Below are 21243 nucleotides of genomic sequence, written 5' to 3'. Positions count from 1 at the left end.
GTAGTTACCGCATCCCTAGATTACTTGTTCTTTTAAAATAAAATAGCTGAAAAATTAATAAAGCAAACATGTAGAACTGGATTGGTGTCCTCTTGATTCACCTTGGTGGTTTAAAATTACGTAGTGTTCGAATGGTTCTGCAATCTGCATTGCTCCGATGTTGGCATCTCTAACATTTGTGTCATTCACACTTGGTGCCATAAGAGTGTTACTGATATTATAGAAATAGACCACATGAAACAGTTTCAGCACTGACACTAACTCCTCCAGTCGAGACTACAACTCCCAGGAGAGCTCGCGGCCTATAACGGTTCACGGCCGCTGAACCCGCCCCCCCCACCTTCCATCATCGTCGGCCGCCATTGGACAGCGAAGCTGCTCGCTTGTGATTGGTGTATTTTTCAATCAGCCTGCTGAAGGTTAAGGTGGTCACTTCTTGTTCGTAATGGCGGCTGCTAGGTTTGCTCTTTTGGCTAACTGGCGGGCTCAGCGAGGTGACAGTCTGCCACGGCTGCTGGTGAGGAATCAGTGTCCGGTTATCTGAGAGGCGGGTGACAGCAGCGAGGTGATCTGTAGAGGTCGATCGGTACACGGTCGGGGTGGGGGTCGGGGTCGGGGTGGGGGTGGGGGTGGTGCTGCAGTCAGGCACCGATTGATGTGAATTCAGTTGCTTCAGATAGACCGGGCGGTATATCATTATAGTTTGTACAAGACCGGACGGGAAAGGGGGAGTAACTGGTGCAAACCCATCTAAATATATCTTCAACAATAATACGTACATGTCTGAGGCGAGGGTCACTCGTAGTGAGTTGTCCACTCTCTATAAGTTGGTAAAGAGTGGACACATGATGTGAAGATCCAGAGCGAAGTTCACGACCTTTTCTGCAAACTGCAAATATTTCAATCATGTCGGTCAGCGTCGGTGGCTAGAAGCTCAGTCTCAGGTAAGGGTCTTCAATCGGAACTACTGAACCGATGAACTGCGGCCGCTCTTAGAACGAAACACCGGGAAGCCACAAGAAATCTGTTCTTAAAAAAACGAGAAAGAGAGACAAGCAGTTATCTCTTGTTTTTTTCTCCTGATTTTTGAAACAACGAAGGTTGTCAATGTGGGGAAACTTGCAACAATCAATAATCCTCCAGTTGCTTCAGGATGTATTTAGATCAAAGCATAAAAGCAAAATACTGCGGATGCTGGAAATCTGAAACAAACATAAAAATAGCTGGAAAAACTCAGGTCTGACCGCATCTGCGGAGAGAAATACAGTTAACGTTTCGAGTCGGTATGGCTCTTCTTCAGAGTGTATTTAGATCATCTACTGAGCAGTGGGTTTAAAGGAAAAAGCCAGATTATGAGATTAACGCTTTCAATATGTCACAGGTGAATGGCTGATTTAGTTTTTTTTAAAAATGTGCTTTCTTTCTCACTGTGTACCAGATGTAGGCATATGCATTCTGCCAATAGCACTGAGTTTTACATGGGGGAATGTCTGAAAAAGGAAAAATAAATCTTGCTGTTCTCACTGTGCATGATAGCCAACCAAAAGAACCTCATGGAAGGCAAGTAATAACTTGTCCCCAAATATGTGCTTTTCTACCTAAGCCCTTTGTTCCGTTTACCCATATGGACAAGTTAAGGCTTATTGTTTATGGATGGGAACTTTCTTCCTTTGAGTTTTCTTCATTATATAGTTTTCATTATATTAATTATAAAATTCATCATGAATTAGGTAAGTGGTGATTTGATCTACTGTGCCATGGAATGCTTATGACTTTTCACATATTGTTCATGATCATGGCTATGCTGTTCGAATGAACACAATAGGAGTTGTGTATTCCACAAGGAGGAAAAATTGTTATGAAGGTTCTTGATCAATCTTGTTAGGGTACATCTTCAAGTCCTCATTAATCTCATTAAACGATCATTACTCATGTGATCCTGGATGGCGAGTGCCACCAGGCTCTTCAACTGCGAGACATCACATTCAAGCATAATCCTGCATGACATCTTCTAATAGCTGATGGAGAATGATCAAAAACTAGAAATATGCTGCTTTTCTGTTCCCCACCCAGGTGTGCAGAGACTAATTAGAGCAGCTAATTGAGAATTGAGTAGGAGTTGGACCTGGGACTTTCTAGTATGTATGATTCAACTACATGCCGCAGTTACCAAGGGAACTTGGTTAGATTTCAAGATTTTTTTTATTGTTTCTAGCCTTGGAGTAGTGAATATCTTTATTATAACATAAGATTTTTTGCTTTCATAACATTCTTTTGACATGTGTTATGAAATTTCTGACACAACCATCGTAAATGTAAAGGTTAGGTTCATATCTGAAACAAAAGTCACATTACTTCATAATGATGGATCATTGAGTTCAAATATGTTTGACCAAAGATGGTGCAATAATGACTGCAGAATTGAAATGTTTATCTTTCAACATGCCAAACAAGTGACTTTTTTTAATCTTATGTTTTATTTTTTTTTAGCATTTCCGGATTTTAACTCATTTCTTTCCCATTTCTCATTCTGAAGTTGCCAGCATCTAGCTACTCTATCTTTTCCCATGTGAAAGACAAATTAACCTTTTTAGAACCAAATATTAGTTTTTGGTTAATAATCAGCAGTATGTATATTTACTTGCGTTAACTTTCTTTAACATTCATCTGTTTTAAAAATGAGAGGGTATTTTTCACACAACCCACATGCCTGTTGACAAAAAATCTTATTGACCTAATTTGATTTTGGCTGTAGACTATAACAATTATTGATTTAGTTTGAAGAGTTAAAAAGATGTTTATGAGTGATTACTGTCAGGTTTTTGGGGGCTTTAATAGAAGCTCATTTGGTAGTGGTATTGGAATAAATGAAACAAGCTGAATGTTTGGTTTTGAAATCTGCCCTCATACTCAAAAGATTAAGCTAACAATAGTACTACTGCCACAGGTAGTCTAAATATAAAAAAAGAGCAGACTTTGAGATATTGTCAACAAATAGCCAATTGGACTGAATAACACAAAAGAGCTGGTCTTATGTCTCCCTATGTCAGTCAAAAAAGGAAAATAAAAATTATGTTAATATATACTAAGTTATAAATCTAAAAGAAACTTTATTAGGTATGTGAGTATGTTATATAGTCTTGCTATACTGGATCTTAATGTATTATGTCATTATAACCTTAAGTTTTCTTTAATATCCTGCAATGTGTTTTATCCCAGCTTGCAAAATGTAAACATAGAGGATATTCATCTGGGCCCACATTAAATGTAAGTGGAAGGCATTTCATAACTTTTTTCAAACTTACTGAAATCTGTGCTAATGAGTTTTATGGATTAGGATATTTTACCAGATATGTATACAGTATCCTGTGACAATTACAAAATTACTCCATATTAAAACAGACATTTGTTGACCGTCCCAAATAACTTGCATTGTAATAGATACATGCTGCTTTTGAAATCGCAAACACTTTGTAAATGTGAACTTTGGACTGCCTTCATTGCACAAAATCTGTTTACAACTTAAAGCGTGGACACACTGGTAAATGTGAGGAGGCAGCAGGTGAAAGAAATGTATATCTCTTTACCCAGCACCCATAGAGGCAGAGAAACCACTCTGTCTCAGAAATTGAATGATTGCTTGCGTTTCTTCCAGGGATTTGACACTATGGTTGTTGTATAAAGAACTCCCCATTCCACAAAAGCTAGGAGCTGCATCTCTCTCCTCCACAGGGTTCCCAACCCTCCAAGAATCGAGGGCACTTATCCTGAGGGCTGTCTCCAGATGAATGGTTTAAATTTCTTGAAATGGGGTGCCCACATGACAAATAGACAGTATGTGAGTTACTATAAATAATGACTTACTGTTACTTTGGCATCGAGAGTCAGAACAAGGTCATGCTGCTTGCGGGAGGAAGAGAGGGAGACTACAGAATGGGATCTTGGGAATGTTTGGGGTAGAGGAGACTGGGGAATGGGAGCTGTGGGGGCTGGAGAGGGGGATAATTTTTTATTTGTTCATGTGATTGTTCATTCCTTCATGTCTTCATGTTCACTTATCCCTAATTTCCCTTGAGAAGGTGGTGGGGAGCCACCTTCTTGAACTGTTGCAGTCCATCTGATGTAGGTACATCAACAGTGCTGTTAGAAAGGGAGTGCCAGGATTTTGACACAGCAACAGTGAACGTATGGTGATATAGTTCCAAGTCAGGATGGTGTGTGACTTGGAGGGGAACTTACAGGTGGTGGTGTTCCCGTGCATCCGATGGCCTTGTTCTTCTAGGTGGTAAAAGTGACGTGTTTGGAAGGTGCTGTCGAGGGAACCTCGGTGAGTTGCTGCAGTGCACCTTGTAGATGGTACACACTGCTGCCACTGTGTGCCTGTGATGGACGGGGTGAATGTTTAAGGCTGTGGATGGGGTGCCAACTTTTGCCTTGTAGACTGTGGGCAGGCTTTGGGGAGGTAGGAGGTGAGTTACTTGCATCAGAATTCCCAGCTTCTGATCTGCTGTTGTAGCCACGGAATTTATGTGGTTGGTTCAGTTGAGTTTCTGGTCAATGGTAACCCCTAGGATGTTGTTGGTGGGGGATTCACCAATGGTAATACTGTTGAACATTGAGGGAGATGATTAGGTTCTCTCTTATCGGGGATGGAGATTGCCTGGCAATTGTATGGCCTGAGTGTCAGTCCAAGCCTGAACTTTGTCCAGATCATGCTCGATGCAGCCATAGATTGCTTCAGTATTTGAGGAATTGTGAATGGTACTGAACATTGTGCAATCATCACGAACATCCCCACCTCTGACTTTATGATGGAAGGCAGATCGTTGACGAAGCAGTTGAAGATGGTTTGGCCTAGGACACTACCCTGAGGAACTCCTGCAGTGATGTTCTGGGACTGAGACGATTGGCTCCCAACAACCACAGCCATCTTTTGCCTTTGTACTAGGTATGATGCCATCCAATGGAGAGTTTTCCTCCTGATTTTCATTGACAGGGAATTGACATAGTGGTAATGTCACTGGACTAGTAATCCAGAGGCCCAGGTTAATGCTGTAGGAGCATGGGTTCAATTCCCACTATGGCAGCTGGTGGAATTTAAATTCAATTAATTTTTTAAAAAATCTGGAATTGAAAGCTAGTCTCAGTAATGGTGACCATAAAACAATCATCGGTTGTTGCAAAAACTCATCTGGTTCACTAATACCCTTTAGGAAGGAAATTTGCCAGCCCTGTCTGGCCTATGTGTGACTCCAGCAATGTGGTTGACCTTTAACTGCTCTCAAGGGCAATTAGGGATGGGCAATAAATGCAGACCTTTCCAGCAACGCCCACATCCCATGAACAAATGAAAAAAACAAGGCCTCCTTGATGTCATACTCTGTCAAATGTTGCCTTGATATCAAGGTCAGTCGCTCTCACCTCACCTCCAGAATTCAGCTCTTTTGTCCATGTTTGAATCTAGACTGTAATGAGGTCTGAAGCTGAGTGGTCCTGGCAGAACCCAAACCAAACAGGTTACTGCTAAGTGACACTTGATAGTACTGTCGATGACACCTTCCATCACCTTGCTGATGACTGAGAGTAGGCTAATTGGCCAGATTGAATTTGTCCTTTTTAGATAGGACATATCTGGGCAGTTTTCTATGTTTTTGAGTAGATGCCAGTGTTGTAGCTGTGCAAGAACAGTTTGGCTAGAGACCAATTATATACCCATTTTGCAAGTTTTTTAACGTCTTGTAATTTGTTCTAGTTCACACTCTCTCTTGCCCTGCCACTCCCCCACCCCTGCATTTTAATGACATCTGCAAATTCAGAAACTGTGTTTTTAGTTCCAAACTCTCAATTAATATGAAGGGCGAGCAACAGTGGTCCCAGCTCTGATTTTTGTGGGATCGCACTTTCCACCATCTGCCACTCTGAATAGATACCCTTTACCCAACTCTGCTGTCTTGAAGCCGCCTTGCTGTCTATTCTGCTACTTGTCTCCTGACTGTGCATGCTCTGATCTATTAATCTATTCTGTAGCACATTATCAAAAGCCTTTTGGGAGTCTAGATAAATTACATCTACTGTTTTTATTCTCCTTTTCCACTGTAAATTGCTGATATTGGTATTTAATATAAAAGTGCTTTCTAAGGTACAGTATACATTGTCTACATAATTTAAAGTTTCATTTAAATTAAACTTCTATATTAATGCCAGAATTTAATATTTTTAAACTATAGGAAGTGGTCATTGCAAGTGCAGCCAGAACCCCTGTTGGTTCATTTAAGGGATGTCTATCCTCATTAACAGCCACTCAGCTTGGTTCAATTTCAATAAGAGCTGCCATTGAAAGAGCAGGTATGAGTGTATGTTCTGTTCTTTGATTTAAAAACCTTTCCCTCCGCTTTAGTTGCTTTTTTTTTGTGAAATAAAGCTACGCGATAAAACTAAAAATACATTAATAGAAGCCAATTGGTAAGATAAAATGGAGAACTTCATAATGCTGGACTGGCAGAAGAAAATTGAGATGTCATGGAAGAAAAGTGACCACTAAATATAATTTGCGCATTAGCTACTTAAAATCCTTTAATGTATAGATCACTTCCTAGTGTAGTGACTGTAGACTCAGCTGAAGCATTTTTCAAAATGTGCCACTTGTTAATCTAAAAAGGTAGAGGATATTGGCAAGGTCTCATGATATGAGGAGCAGGCAGTTGTCTGTGAGCTGAATCGCATTTTCCCATTGCAATTTCTGACACAACCCCATTACGTGCTAAGTAGTTTGCACAGTTTGATAACAAATAAGAGTATTGACTTGCATGTATCTCACAATGCAAAATTGTAGAACTTTGAAATAAAGTTCCAAGAAATTTCATTAACTGTTTTGGCTTAAATATTCATTGTAAGGTTCGAGTGAGAGACTTTCATAAGTGACATTTGATGTTAGGAAGCTTAACGAGAAAAACGTGCTGTTCAGATTCACATTTCAAACCATCAATTGTCTCTGGACAAAACCAGCATCAAGATTACATTGGGAGAAACCTTCTACTAATTTTCAATCCATTTTTACTAATGAATTTATAATATTATGTTACAGTAGCATAGGCTGAATAAACTTCAGTAACCATGTGATTTTTCCAGCGTTAGTACAGTGCAACACCAATGTTTGCAGATTCTTTGGTTTTAAAAATGTCATCTTCCAAGTTTATTACTTTTTAAAAGGTGGGGAGGTGCATAAAGCAATGCATCTAATACTGTATTTTCTTCCCTCTGTATAATGAAGTACCTGGCTTCTACTTGACATTTCCCCATTGACATAGCTGAGCAAAAAATCATGGGAAGTACCAATACCGCATCTAGCATAATATATTTGGACAATCACTGTAATGATGATTTATGCATATTTCTGTAGAGCAAATGATATGATTTTTTTCTGTTGAAATCTGAGACATTGCTGTGTTTATTTTCTACAAGTGTGTAAATTAATTGAATATTTGTATGCAGCAGAATTTGATGCATTATACCAATATATTGGTTTAATTGACAGGGATTCCTCCAGAAGAAGTGAAAGAGGTGTACATGGGAAATGTTTTACAGGCTGGGGAAGGGCAAGCTCCTGCTAGACAATCTGCCCTTGGCGCAGGTAATATACTGCTGTTCTTATAACTATAAGAATATGGCACAGACTTTTGGGTTGGGTCATAAATAAAACTGACCATAGCCGTCTTAGTTTAGTGTCAGAAGAAACAGTTATTCTAAATGATTTGGATGATGTTTGATGGTTGGAAAACATATATTTCTTTTGATTTAGGCTTGCCGGTCTCCACACCTGCAACAACAGTCAACAAGGTCTGTGCCTCTGGAATGAAATCAATCATGCTGGCAGCACAAAGTCTTATGTGTGGACATCAGGTACTTTTGTTTACTGCATTGGTGAGGATTTGTGATTTAAAAAGAAAAAATTCTGATTGATCTAAAATTTGGTTTCTGTGGTAGTGAATTGTTCTTAATTCACTTGTTTCCAAGCTGGGAAGCTTGTTCTTAACCTACTTGTTTCTAAGTGAGGAAGTTTGTAAAACTTAATCTACTGAGACATGACTGCAGAAAAGCCAGGTCTCAAATTAAACATTACAGGGTATAGCATATTTAAAAAAGATAAAGAGGGAAAATGGGAGGTAGATTAGCTGTACTTATTAGGGACAACATAATTGCAGTAGAAAAAATGGGTGCCGCTATCAGCAAGACAAAAACAAAATCCATATGGATGGAGATAAAAAATAATAAAGGATCAATCACACTCTACAGACCACCTAATAGTGGAAGGGGGTGTGGCAAGAAATATTCAGATAAATTAGGAATTGAGTAAAAAACGTAGAATAATAACCATGGGGAATTTTGACTACTCTGGTATTAATTGGAAGGAAGAAATAGATAAAGGGGATAAGGGAATGGGAGTTCCTACAATGTGTTCAGGACTCCTTTCTAACCCAATATGTAAAAAGCTCAACAAGGGAAGATTCCCTATTGGATCTAGGTATGGAAAATGAACCAGAGTAGAAGTAAAAGTGGGGGAACATCTAAGCAATAGCAACCACAATATAATACACAAGATTATTATTTTTTTCATTCATGAGATGTGGGCATCACTGACAAAGCCAGTATCTGTTGCCCATCCCTAATTGCCCTTGAGAAGGTGGTAATGAGCCACATTCTTGAACTGCTGCAGTCCATCTGGTTTAGGCACATCCACAGTGCTGTGAGGAAGGGAGTTCCAGGATTTTGATCCAGTGACTGTGAAGGAATGGCGATGTAGTTCCAAGTCTCAGGATGGTGTGTGGCTTGGAGGGGAACATGTAGGTGGTAGCGTTCCCATGCTTCTGCTGCCCTTGTCCTTCTAGGTGGTAGAGGTTGTGGGTTTGGATGGTGCTGAGGAAGGAGCCTTGGTGAGTTATTGCAGTGCGTCTTGTATATGGGACATACTTATGCTACTATGTGTCAGTGGTGGAGGGAGTGAATGCTTAAAGTAATGGATGTGGTGTGATCAAGCGGGTTGCTTTGTCCTGGGTAGTGTCGAGCTTCCTGAATGTTGTTGGAGCGCACTCATCAGACAAATGGGGAGTATTCCTTCACACTCCTGAATTGCACCTTGTAGACAGTGAATAGGCTTTGGGGAGTTGGGGGCGGTTTGTTCACCGCAGAATTCCTGCTGCACTCGTCCTTCTAGATGGTAGTGGTTGTTGGTTTGGACGGTGCTGTCGAAGGAGCCTTGGTGAATTTCTGCAGTGCATCTTGTAGATGGTACACACTGCTACTACTGTGCGTCGGTGGTGGAGGGAATGAATGTTTGTGGATGTGGTGCCAGTCAAGTGGGCTGCTTTGTCCTGGGCAGTGTAAAGCTTCTTGAATGTTGTGGGAGCTGCACTCATCCAGGCAAGTGGGGCGTATTCCATCACGCTCCTGACTTGTGCCTTGTAGATGGTGGACAGGCTTTGGGGAGTCAGCAGGTGGGTTACTTGTCGCGTGATTCCTAGCCCCTGACCTGCTGTTGTAGCCACAGTATTTATATGGCTAGTCCAGTTCAGTTTCTGGTCAATGGTAACTCCCAGGATGTTGATAGTGGGGGATTCAGTGCTGGTAATGCCATTGAACATAAAGGGGCGATGATTGGATTCTCTCTTGTTGGAGATGGTCATTGCCTGACACTCGTGTGGTGTGAATGTTACTTGACACTTGTCAACCCAAGCCTGGATATTGTCCAGGTCTTGCTGCATTTGGACATGGACTGTTTCAGTATCTGAGGAGTCGCGAATGGTGCTGAACATCGTGCAATCATCAGCGAACATCCCCACTTCTGACCTTATGATGGAAGGAAGGTCATTGATGAAGCAGCTGAAGATGGTTGGGCCGAGGACACTACCCTGAGGAACTCCTGCAGTGATGTCCTGGAGCTGAGATGACTGATTTCCAACAACCACAACCATCTTCCTTTGTGCTAGGTATGATTCCAACCAGTGGAGAGTTTTCCTCCTGATTGCCATTGACTCCAGTTTTGCTAGGGCTCCTTGATGCCACACTTTGTCAAATGCAGCCTTGATGTCAAGGGCAGTCACTCTCACTTCACCTCTGAAGTTCAGCTCTTTTGTCCATGTTTGAACCAAGGCTGTAATGAGATCAGGAGCTGAGTGCCCCTGGTGGTACCCAAACTGAGTGTCAGCAAGCAGGTTATTGCTAAGCAAGTGCCGCTTGATAGTACTGTTGACCCCTTCCATTACTTTACTGATGATGGAGAGTAGACTGATGGGGCGGTAATTGGCCGGGTTGGGTTCGTCCTGCTTTTTGTGTACAGGACAACCTGGGAAATTTTCCACATTGCTGAGTAGATGCCAGTGTTGTAGCTGTACTGGAACAGCTTGGCTAGGGACGCGACAAGCTCTGGAGCAGAAGTCTTCAGTATTATTGCAGAATATTGTCAGGGTCCATAGCCATTGCAGTATTGAGTGCCTTCACCCGTTTCTTAATATCATTGGCTGAAGATTGGCATCTATGTTGCTGAGGACCTCTGGAGGAGGCCAAGATGGATCATCCACTCGGCACGTGGCTGAAGGTTGTAGAAAATGCTTCAGCCTTTTCTTTTGCACTGATATTTTGGGCTTCTCCATCATTGAGGTTGGGGCTATTTGTGGAGCCTCCTTTTCTAGTGAGCTGTTTAATTGTTCACCGCCATTCATGACTGTGGCAGGATGTGGATGTGGCAGGACTGCAGAGCTTAGATCTGATCCGTTGGTTGTGCGATTGCTTAGCTCTGTCTATCACATGCTGTTTATGCTGTTTGGCACGCAAGTAGTCCTGTGTTATAGCTTCACCAGTTGACACCTCATTTTTAGGTATGCCTGGTGCTGCTACTGGCATGCCCTCCTGCACTCTCCATTTAACCAGGGTGGATCCCCTGGCTTGATGGTAATGGTAGAGTGGGGGATATGCCGGGCCATGAGGTTACAGATTGTGTTGAAGTACAATTCTGCTGCTGATGGCCCACAGTGCCTCATGGTTGCTCAGTGTTGAGTTGCTAGATCTGTTCGAAGTCTATCCCATTTAACACAGTGGTAGTGCCACACAACATGATGGAGTGTATCCTCAGTGTAAAGGCGGAACTTCATCTCCACAATGTGTGGTGGTCACTCTTACTGATTCTGTCATGGACAATTCCATGTGCAGCAGGCAGGTTGATAAGGCTGAGGTCAAGTATGTTTTTTCCTCTTTTGGTTCCCTCACCACCTGCCGCAGACCCAGTCTAGCAACTTTTTCATTTAGGACTTGGCCAGCTCAGAAGTGGTGCTGCCGAGCCACTCTTGGTGATGGACATTAAAGTCCCCCACCCAGGGTACTTTCTGCGCCCTTGCCACCCTCAGTGCTTCCTCCAAGTGGTGTGCAACATGGAGGAGCACTGATTCATCAGCTGAGAGAGGGCAGTACGTGGAAATCAGCAGGAGGTTTCCTTGCCCCTGTTTAACCTGATGCCATGAGATTTCATGGGGTCCGGAGTCGATGCTGAGGACTCCCAGGGCAACTCCCTCCCGACTGTATACCTCTCTGCCTCCCCTGCTGGGCCTGTCCTGCCAGTGGGACAGGACATACCCAGGGATGGTGATGGTTGTGTCTGGGACATTAATTTTAAGGATTGATTCCGTGAGGATGACTGTCAGGCTGTTGCTTCGCTAGTCTGTGAGATATCTCTCCCAGTTTCAGCACTAGCCCCCAGATGTTAATAAGGATGACTTTGCAGGGTTGACAGGGCTGAGATTGCCGTTGTCGTTTCTGGTGCCTAGGTCGATGCTGGGTGTCCCATCTGGTTTCATTCCTTTTTTGTGACTTTGTAGCGGTTTGTTCCAACTGAGTGGCTTCCTAAGCCATTTCAGAGTGCATTTAAGAGTCAGCCACGTTGCTGTGGGTCTGGAGTCAGGTATAGACCGGACCAGGTGAGGACAACAGACTTCCTTCCCTAAGGAACATTAGTGAACCAGATTGGTTTTTACAAAAATCAACAGTGGGTCCATGGTCATCGTTAGACTTTTAATTCCAGATTTTTGTTGAATTCAAATTCCACCATCTGCCAGGATTCGAACCCGGGTCCCCAGAGCATTACCCTGGGGCTCTGGATTACTAGCCCAGCACCAATACCACTATGCCATCGCCTCCCGCAATCAGCCCAGATCTTGCTGTACGTGGACACGGACTGCTTCAGCGGATGATAACAGAGAAGGATTAAAGTATGATGCAAATTAATGAAACTCAAAGAGGATACAGCCTCTGGTTTGGACGGATTGCATCCATGAATTTCAAAAGAATCTAGGGAAGAGATAGAAGTGGGATTACTACACGTTTAATAATTCACTAGAAAATGTTGTGGTGACAGACGACTGCCGAATAGCTAACATAATTCCTATATTTAAGAAGAGGAACAGAACATGCCCAGGAAGCTTAACATCGGCAGTAGGAAAAATAATAAATCCCTACCAAAGGAGAGCATAGAGCAACAACTAGAAAAGAAAAAAACATATTAATGAATAGTCAGCATGAATTTCAGAAGGGAAAACCTTGTTTGACCAAACTTAATTTTTTTTTGAGGTAGTAATGGAGAGAGAAGACAGTGGTAATGTGGATGTAATTTATCTGGATTTTGAAAAGGACTTCATTAAGGCGCCCCTTAATATTCTAATGAACAAGGTCAGAGAATGCACAGTCAGGGGACAAGTGGCAGAATGGATTGCTAGCTGGCTTCAAGACAGAAAGGAGAAAGTGGGAGCAAAAAGAATTCGGAGTGGCAGAATGTGGGAAGTGGTGTTCCGCAAGGATCAATACTGGGACCACTGCTGTTCACAATTTACATTAACAATTTGGAGTTTGGATTCAGAAACACAATTTCTAGATTTGTGGATGACACCAAATCTGGGGGCTGAGAGGAGGTAGTCAGTAGTGAGGAGGTCGTTAATAAACATGTAAAATGGACAAATAATTGGCAAATTAAATTCGATACAGATAAATGTGAAGTAGTATATTTTAGAAGGAAGAATAGGAAGGTCTCATTGCTTGGAAGGTGCAAGTTCAGATGGTAGAGGAGCAAAAGAATCTGAGTGCAAATACACTCACTAAATCACTAAAAGCTGCACCACAGGTTAGCATGACTGAGAAAACAAGCAAGCCAGACACTAGGTTTTATTCCATCCAAGAATATTGAAGGAAGTGAGAGTGGAAATTGCAGAGGCACTGGCAATAATCTTTCAATGTTCCCTGGATTCGGGGGGGTGCCGGAGGACTGGAGAATTGCACACATTACACCCTTGTTCAAAAAGGTTGTAAAGATCTGCCCTGCAATTACAGACCAGTCAGTTTAACTTCAGTGGCGGGGAAACTTCTAGAAACAATTATTCGGGATAGAATTAATAGTCACGTGGAAAAATGTGGATTGATTCGGAAGAGTCAGCATGGATTTGTTAAAGGAAAATCGTGTCTAACTAACTTGCTGGAGTTTTTTGAAGAGGTAACAGAGATGGTTGATGAGGGCAAGATCATTGATGTGGTGTATATGGATTTCCAAAAGGTGTTTAATACAATGCCACACAACAGACTTGTGAGAAAGGTTATAGGTCATGGAATAAAAGAGACGGTAGCAACATGGATACAAAATTGGCTGAGGGATAGGAAACAGAATAATGGTTAAATGGTTTTTTTTCAGGCTGAAAGAGGTTTGTAGCGGAGTTCCCCAGTGGTCGGTATTGGGACCCTTGTTTTTCCTGATATATATTAATGATCTAGAACTTGGTGTGCAGGGGACAATTTCAAAGTTTGCGGACGACACAAAACTTGGGAGAATTGTAAACTGCGAGGAGGACAGTGTAGAACTTCAAAAGGCCATTGACACATTGGTGGAGTGGGCAGATCGGTGATCCTGTGATTACGGGAGGGATAAAATTGAAAAGTAGGAAAGCTATGATAAACCTGTATTGAACCTTGGTTAGACCACACTTCAGAGTACTGCGTGCATTTCTGGTCGCCATATTAAAATAAAAAGGATGTAGAGGAACTGTAGAGAATGCAGAAAAGATTTACAAGGATGGTATCAGAAATGTGTGGATATGCATAGCAGGAAAGGATTAACAGTCTGGGTCCCTTAAAAAAAAACAAAATGCTGAGTGATGACAGAATAGACGTCTTTTCAAATTATGAAAGTTTGATAAAGTGGATGCAGAGAGAATGTTTCCGCTCGTGGGTAAGAGCATAACCAGAAGCCATCAGCTTCCCCGTATAAGATAGTCACCAAGAAATCCAATAGGGAATTGAGAAGAAACTTCTTTATTCAAAGAGTTGTGAGAATGTGGAACTCACTGCCACAGAGAGCGGTTGAAACATATAGATTATGATGATAGATTTAGATGAGGAAAGATTGGAGGAGGCTCGAGTGTAACATAAACACTGACATGGAGTGGTTGGGCTGAATGGCTTGTTTCTGCACTGTATATCCTACGTAATCCTATGTAACCTGATATGTAAAGCAGCAACATAGCTGAAAGCTCAGTGGGCAAAATTCTGAAAACAGTGTATAGTCCACTTTTCCTTTTCTGTGAATCCACTGTTCATGTTTTGTTCTTTCTTGAATGTGAGTATTAGATTTTTTTTAATATTAGGTATTATATTAATTATTTTTCCTGCATCTCAGGATGTAATGGTTGCTGGTGGGATGGAGAGCATGTCCAATGTACCATATGTGATGGGCAGAGAAGCACCAGTTTATGGAGGTGTAAAATTGGAGGACCTGATTGTAAAGGATGGGTTAACGGATGTCTACAACAAAATTCATATGGCAAGTATAACTTGTCCTATAAACTTGTTCTTTTGCAATTCATTGTGAGTATTTATTCATTGGCAATGGAACCAGATATTGAATATCTATTGATATGGAAAGTCTAATTTGAACTTCCTGCAATGCTGTGATCTGATATGATCAGACCGAATTTGGGGCCGGGTTGGGGGGAGGCTGAGAGTGGGGCCTGGTGCTTGGATCTGGGGTTTGGTCCCTGATAGCTGCTTCTCTTTGTTCCAGCTCTCCCACATTGGGCAATGTGGAGAAATCCAGGCACGGGGGAGAATGGAGAAGGGGACGACTGAGTGGGGGGTGTTAAGTGGGTAGGGAGGGTATGAGTGAGTGAATGGGGGGCTGAGTGGGGAGGGAGGGTGTGAGCGAGTGGGGGGGCTGTGGAGGGAGGGCATGAGTGAGTTGGGACTCAGTAACAATGGGAGAACATAGTTGGAGTGAGGGAGGGCATGTGTGAATGAATGTTGTCTGAGAGGAGTTGGGAGGACATGACTGAGTGAGTGGGGGCTGAGTGAGGATGGGAGGGCATGAGTGTGTGGGAGGGCAGGGGGTTGGGAAGAGGGCTGTGTGAGGGGTGGGGGGGAAGAGGAGCTGATAGCAATATGTATGTGGTGAGGAGAAGAAAGGGGTTTCATTGAGTCTTCTATCACCAGGGAGTAAGGAGAGTTTGGCTGAAACCTACATGAGTATATCAAATAAGAACATTTTTACAAAATAATTTAAAAGTACATATTTTTATATTATATGCTATTATATGTTGATCTATTATATATGAACTTTAATAATATACCAAATGTTATTGTGCTACTTTATTGCTGCTTTGTTTTTGTTGGGATCTGAGGTCATGTTAATTTTCAAGAGTTTTTTTTAACATATATTCTTCCATGGGATTTGGGCATTGCTGACGAGGCCAGCCTTTGTTGCCCATCCCTAGTTGCCCTTCAGAAGGTGGTGATGAGTTAAAATGGGGTCATATTGGAAAATAGTTTGCAAAGCATTGCCATAGTCCTTTGCTTTACTTTGCATGTTTATAATCCAGCAAGGTCATGTTCTGTTGTTAGAATGGACTTCATCCTGTATTACATGCACTAACTGTGTTGAATGCTGAATTGCTGAGGTCACTTTGGTGATTTGATGCAACTGTATTAGTCCACAGTCTTGACTGTAATAGAAGTTAAACAAAGGGAAAACTAATATTTCTACCCTCATCTGGAGTACTCCGTCCAGTTCTGGGTGTCATACTTGGGGAAGGACGTGAAGGCATTGGAGAGAGTACAGAGGAGATTCACAAGAATGATTCCAGGGATGAACAACTGTAACTGAGGATAGATTTGAGAGGTTGGGTCTGTTTTCCTTGGAGAAAAGAAGGTTGAGAGGAGACTTGATAGAGGTATTCAAGATCCTGAGGGGTATGGACAAGGTAAATAGTGAGAAACTGTTCCCTCTCAAGGGTATATCAAGAAATAAGAGGGCACAGATTCAAAATAATTGGCAAAAGGAGTAAATGTGATGTGAAGAAATTTTTTTTTCACCCAGAGGGTGGTTGGAGTCTGGAACAAACTTCCTGAAAGGGTGGTGGATGCAGGTTCGATTGCGGTTTCAAAAGGGAATTGGATTGCTACCTGAAGAGAGAGAATGTGCAAGGTTACGGAGCTAAGGCAGGGGAGTGGGGCTATTTCAGAGATCCAGTGCAGACTTGATGGGCTTAATGGACTCCTTCTGCACTGTAAAGATACTGTGATTCTTGGAAGTCCAATAATTCCATCCATTTGAAGTGGCCAAAAAGCATTTGCATTTCACTTCAGATCATTTAAATGTGCTATAATTACATGATTCCTTGTCACAAAAAAATTTCAGACCTTTTTGTCTTTGGCCACTGTCACCCCTCGATGTACACATTGGTAATGTATAGAAACGTATTGCCTGCTGGGATCTCCCCCTCATTACATCTAGAATGTGGAAGGGCTTTTAGGTTGGCTGGCAATTGCCAATTTTTATTCTTTTTAAAATATTTGGTGCAATTTCTGTGAAGTTCCAGACTGGCTTACTGCTTCATACATACAACTTGGATTATAGCTATCCATGAGTGTTTGAAAGGATTCCTCTGCATGCATTTATGAATAAATTTCTTGAAAATGCTGTCTTGCTTGTCGTCATAACACTTTGTTTCTAGGGGAGTGTAAAGTAAAACAATAATGAAGAGGGGAAGGGAAATAATGGGTGCCACAATATGATGATTCAAAGTATCAGTTCCAGTAGGTGTTTTAAAGAATGTCTTAGCACTTGAGCTGCTCGTCCAGCCCACAAACAAGAACTTGGTCATTGACATTTCAGAAACAAAAGAAACTATATTCTACAAAAGAATATTGGCCCAGAATTTGTAGAAAAATAACAATGTGTGAATGACTGTTGTTAATGTGAAAATTTATCAGCAACTTGTAGTGTGGATGGGATGTGCTGTGAATTGTGAATCAATCTGAGTCGCTCCACTATTAGCTTCATGAAAATGGCACTTGCCCTTAACTTTACATGAAGTTGAAATATTTACACATTAATTACCCATTAATCCTGCCACAAAATTAAGTCTGGTAACTAACAGCTAAAGTACCATTTTAATGATGTGCAATTCATTAATGATTGCCAGTCATGCTTTCAGGCCAGAAGATGAACAGTTATAAGTGTGCAATCTCATTCCTTCATGTTGTGAATTGAGATTTTAAAAATGACAAATTTAAGTTTTGATTACTTGTCCTTTATCTCTGTTTTCTGTCCTTTTTGATCCAATCTTTCTTTTTTCTTTATTTCTCCAATTGTACCTGGTTTAGTATTGAATTCACACACTCTAATTCAACCTCCTCAATCCATTGTGTTTCTTTCTCAGTCCTTTAATCATACGGTTAAAGGAGATGCACTGTTTGTCCCATTGGTTCTTAAGTACTTGGATGCCCTGTTATCCTTCTGTGCTATTATCGGCTTTCACTTCCAGCACCTTTGTGGACAAAAGTCTTTTAAGCCTAAACATGCATAGACAAATATTAACAGGGCATGTCTTGAGATGCTCTGCTCCAGCAAAACCTGGGTCATTCCACTCAATAATTCTGCAATGCTTTTCTGAACAGGTTAGCTTGAAAGGAAAATAACTGAATATTTTGAGAAAAACATCCAATTTTCAATTATTGATTTCCTAAGCCGGGGTAATAAAATTGCTCTGATGCAAAGGCAGACTTTGTTGGAAAGATAAACATGCATGTTTAATTGAAAAGAGAATGTGTTCCTTTGCTTGTGGTGTTTGGAATCCTTTTTAAAAGGAAGCATTTCTAAGGTCAATTGATTCCCAGTTTTTGCAGCTTTATACAAAGACACTCCGCTCCATCAAATGACTGATTTAGTAACCATTAACTGCTTTGTACCAGTTGTAATGCTTGGTATCAATTAATATAAACTGCAAACTATATTGATTTCCAGGCATATTTTATATGTAATCCACAATCACACGGTTATTCTCAACTGTATTTTGAAAGTAGCATGGAATAAATAGTTGGGGAACATGTAAAACCATATTTTGTAAACTGTTCAGAACTGTAAAATGATTAAGTGGGATGGAGGAGCAAAGAGATCTAGCTGCACAGATTCACAAATCATAAAAGGTAGCAGAACAAGTTAACAAGGCCATAAAAACGCAAAGCACTGGTATTCAATTTCTAGAGGAATAGAAATGAAAAACATTTCTATAAAATGTTATATTTATATAGAACACTCAGAGCAGAATACTGTGTACAATTCTTCAAATTGCAAAAAAGATTTACAAGAATGATACCACAACTGAGATGTTATTTCTTAGGCTAACAAGCTGGGGCTTTTTTCTCCAGGAAAGGCTAAGGAGGTGACATAATGGAGGTCTTTAAAATTATGAAGTGGTTTAATAGGGTAGATGTCAGAACATTGGAACAGGAGTTGGCCATTATAGCCAATTGAGCCTCTTACATCATTCACTCTGATCCTTGCTGATCTGCGACCTAATTCCAAATACCTGCCTTGGCTCCATATTCCTTAATACCATTGGGTAACAAAAATCTATGAATCTCAGATTTAAAATTAACAGTTTACCTAGCATCAGTTGGTGTTTGTGGAAGAAAATTCCAAACTTCTACCATCATTTGCATGTAGAAGGTGTGAGGGAACTTCACAACTAGGGACCACAAATATAAGATGGTCAGTCACTATAAATTCAATAAAGAATTCAGGAAAAGCTTCTTCACTCAGAGTGGTGAGAACATGGAACTTGCAGTTGAGGTGAATAACTTAGTAATAGATTTGAGAGCATAGAGTGATGAAATGGGCACACAGCAGATGAAAGGTAGCAGTTATGTGTGCAATAATTCATTTTGGCAGGAATAATGAGAGGCAATATAAATTAAATGATGCAATTTTAAAGGAGCTGCAGGAAGACTTTGGGAGATGTCAGTACATACGTCTATGAAGGTGGCAGGATGGGTTGACAGGGCTGTTTAAAATAACACAGGATCCATGTCTTATATAAGTAGAGGCATACAGTACAAAAGCAAGGAGGTTATGCTAAACGTTTTGTTGTAAAACTGGAGTATTGTGGGCAGTTCTAGACACCATGCTTTTAGTAAGGATGTCAAGGCCTTGGATGGGATGTAGAGAAGATTTACTAGAATGATACCAGGGATGTAGGACTTCAGTTATGTGGAAAGACTAGAGAAATTGGGATTGTTCTCCTTATAACAGAGAAGTTTAAAGGGAGAATTGATAGAGATGTTAAAACCCTTCATGATTTTGAATAGAGTAAATAAGGAGAAACTGTTTGTTGCAGAAGGATTGGTAACCAGAGGACAGAGATTTAAGATAATTGGCATCACCAGAGACAATGTTAGAAGATATTTTTTAAACAGTAAGTTATGATCAAGGATGCACTGTCCAAAACTTTCAAAAGGGAATTGGATAAATACTAGAAGGGGAAATATTTGCAGGGCTGGGAGGATAGAGAAGGACTACATAACTGGATAGTTCTTTCAGAAAGCAGGTGCAGTGGGTGGCATCATTACTGTGCGGCATCATCCTGTAATTCTTGTCAGGTGAAGCTAGATGAGGAGAAAGGAATAGAAAGATATGCAGATAACACGAGATAAAGCAAGGTGGGAAGAAGCTCGTATGAAGCATGAACACTGTATAGACCTGTTGGAAAAAATGAGCTGTTTTTATGCTATGCGTTGTATGTAATTCTATGATTAATATTAACTATATACTTTTATCTGATGGGGGTTATTTTCCATGAAAATTAAATTTGTTATAGGGCAACTGTGCTGAGAATACGGCCAAGAAGTTTAATATTTCACGTGAAGAGCAAGACACTTACGCAATTAGTTCATATACTAAGAGCAAAGCATCTTGGGATTCAAAGACGATGGCAAAAGAAGTGGTTTCTGTCAGCGTTCCACAAAGAGGTATTTATGCAAAGTTTTTTGGTTGTCCTCCTTCAATGTATTTTTAAAAATAAATTTTGTATTCTCTTCTCTTTACCCCTCCTAGACCCCTCTCTCCTGTCACAATGCCTCCTATTACTTATCCTCATGTCCCAAATGCCTATTCCAACTCTTCGTACCCCTCAAAGTTCTTAGTCTCTCGCAGCTGTCCCAGGTTTGACTCCCTGTTAGATAATGCTACAGCTCTCTTCTGTGCCACTCTAGGTTTCCTTCATAGGGCCCAAAAATGCACTGCTCACTGCCTTCTTATGAACAGCAACCCCAACTGCCTCTTCCTCCTCTATTACCAGCCTTCCTATTCAGCACACACACGGTACTAATCTTGCCACCACCTTCCTGGATCATTCATCCTTCCCAGCGCTAACTCCATGGTTGCTGCCAGCAGATTGGCTATCAGTATATTTCTCCACATCTCCCTCCAGAATGTTTATTCACTTTTGAACAAGGCCCTTTCTGCCCATGTGTTTATGATGAGGATAATAACAGCCTTGTTGGTCTCCTTACATAGAAAGGATGTACTTGCTAAGAGGGAGTGCAACAAAGGTTCACTAGATTTATTCTTGGGATGAGAGGGTCGATATTTGGGATGAAAAGGTTGTCCTCTGAGGTGAGATTGAACAGAATGGGCCTATATTCCCTGGAGTTTAGAAGAATAAGAGGCGATCTTTTGAAACATAAAAATCTTTTTAGAGGTCTTGATAGGATTGATGCTGAGAGGATGTTCCCCCTGGTTGGAGAGTCTAGATCTAGAGATCTTAGTCTCAGGATAAAGGGATGTCCATTTAGGACTGAGGAGAAATTGCTTCACCGAGTTCTATGCTGAGTAGAGTGCCCTTTGGAATTCTCTATCCCAGAGGGTTGTGAATGCTCAGTCGTTGA

The 21243-nt window shown here is 41.2% G+C and overlaps 1 protein-coding gene across 1 annotated transcript in view; it reads left to right on the top strand.

Annotated features, from left to right (window-relative positions):
• Positions 1 to 369: 369 nt before the first annotated feature.
• acat1 (acetyl-CoA acetyltransferase 1) overlaps positions 370 to 21243 on the top strand; it is a 30160-nt gene continuing 9286 nt past the window's right edge. The window contains exons 1-7 of the mRNA XM_078545501.1: positions 370 to 517; positions 3220 to 3267; positions 6228 to 6345; positions 7535 to 7630; positions 7799 to 7899; positions 14702 to 14845; positions 20175 to 20325. Of these exons, the coding sequence (XP_078401627.1) occupies positions 446 to 517; positions 3220 to 3267; positions 6228 to 6345; positions 7535 to 7630; positions 7799 to 7899; positions 14702 to 14845; positions 20175 to 20325 (730 nt within the window). The 5' untranslated portion in view covers positions 370 to 445. The remainder of the gene's footprint in view (positions 518 to 3219; positions 3268 to 6227; positions 6346 to 7534; positions 7631 to 7798; positions 7900 to 14701; positions 14846 to 20174; positions 20326 to 21243) is intronic.

The sequence above is a fragment of the Cetorhinus maximus genome, chromosome 7 (genome assembly GCF_964194155.1).
Source record: "Cetorhinus maximus chromosome 7, sCetMax3.hap1.1, whole genome shotgun sequence".
NCBI classification, from domain to species: Eukaryota; Metazoa; Chordata; class Chondrichthyes; order Lamniformes; family Cetorhinidae; genus Cetorhinus; species Cetorhinus maximus.
The sequence above is the reverse complement of the archived record's forward strand: the minus strand, read 5'-3'. Positions and strand labels throughout refer to the sequence as shown.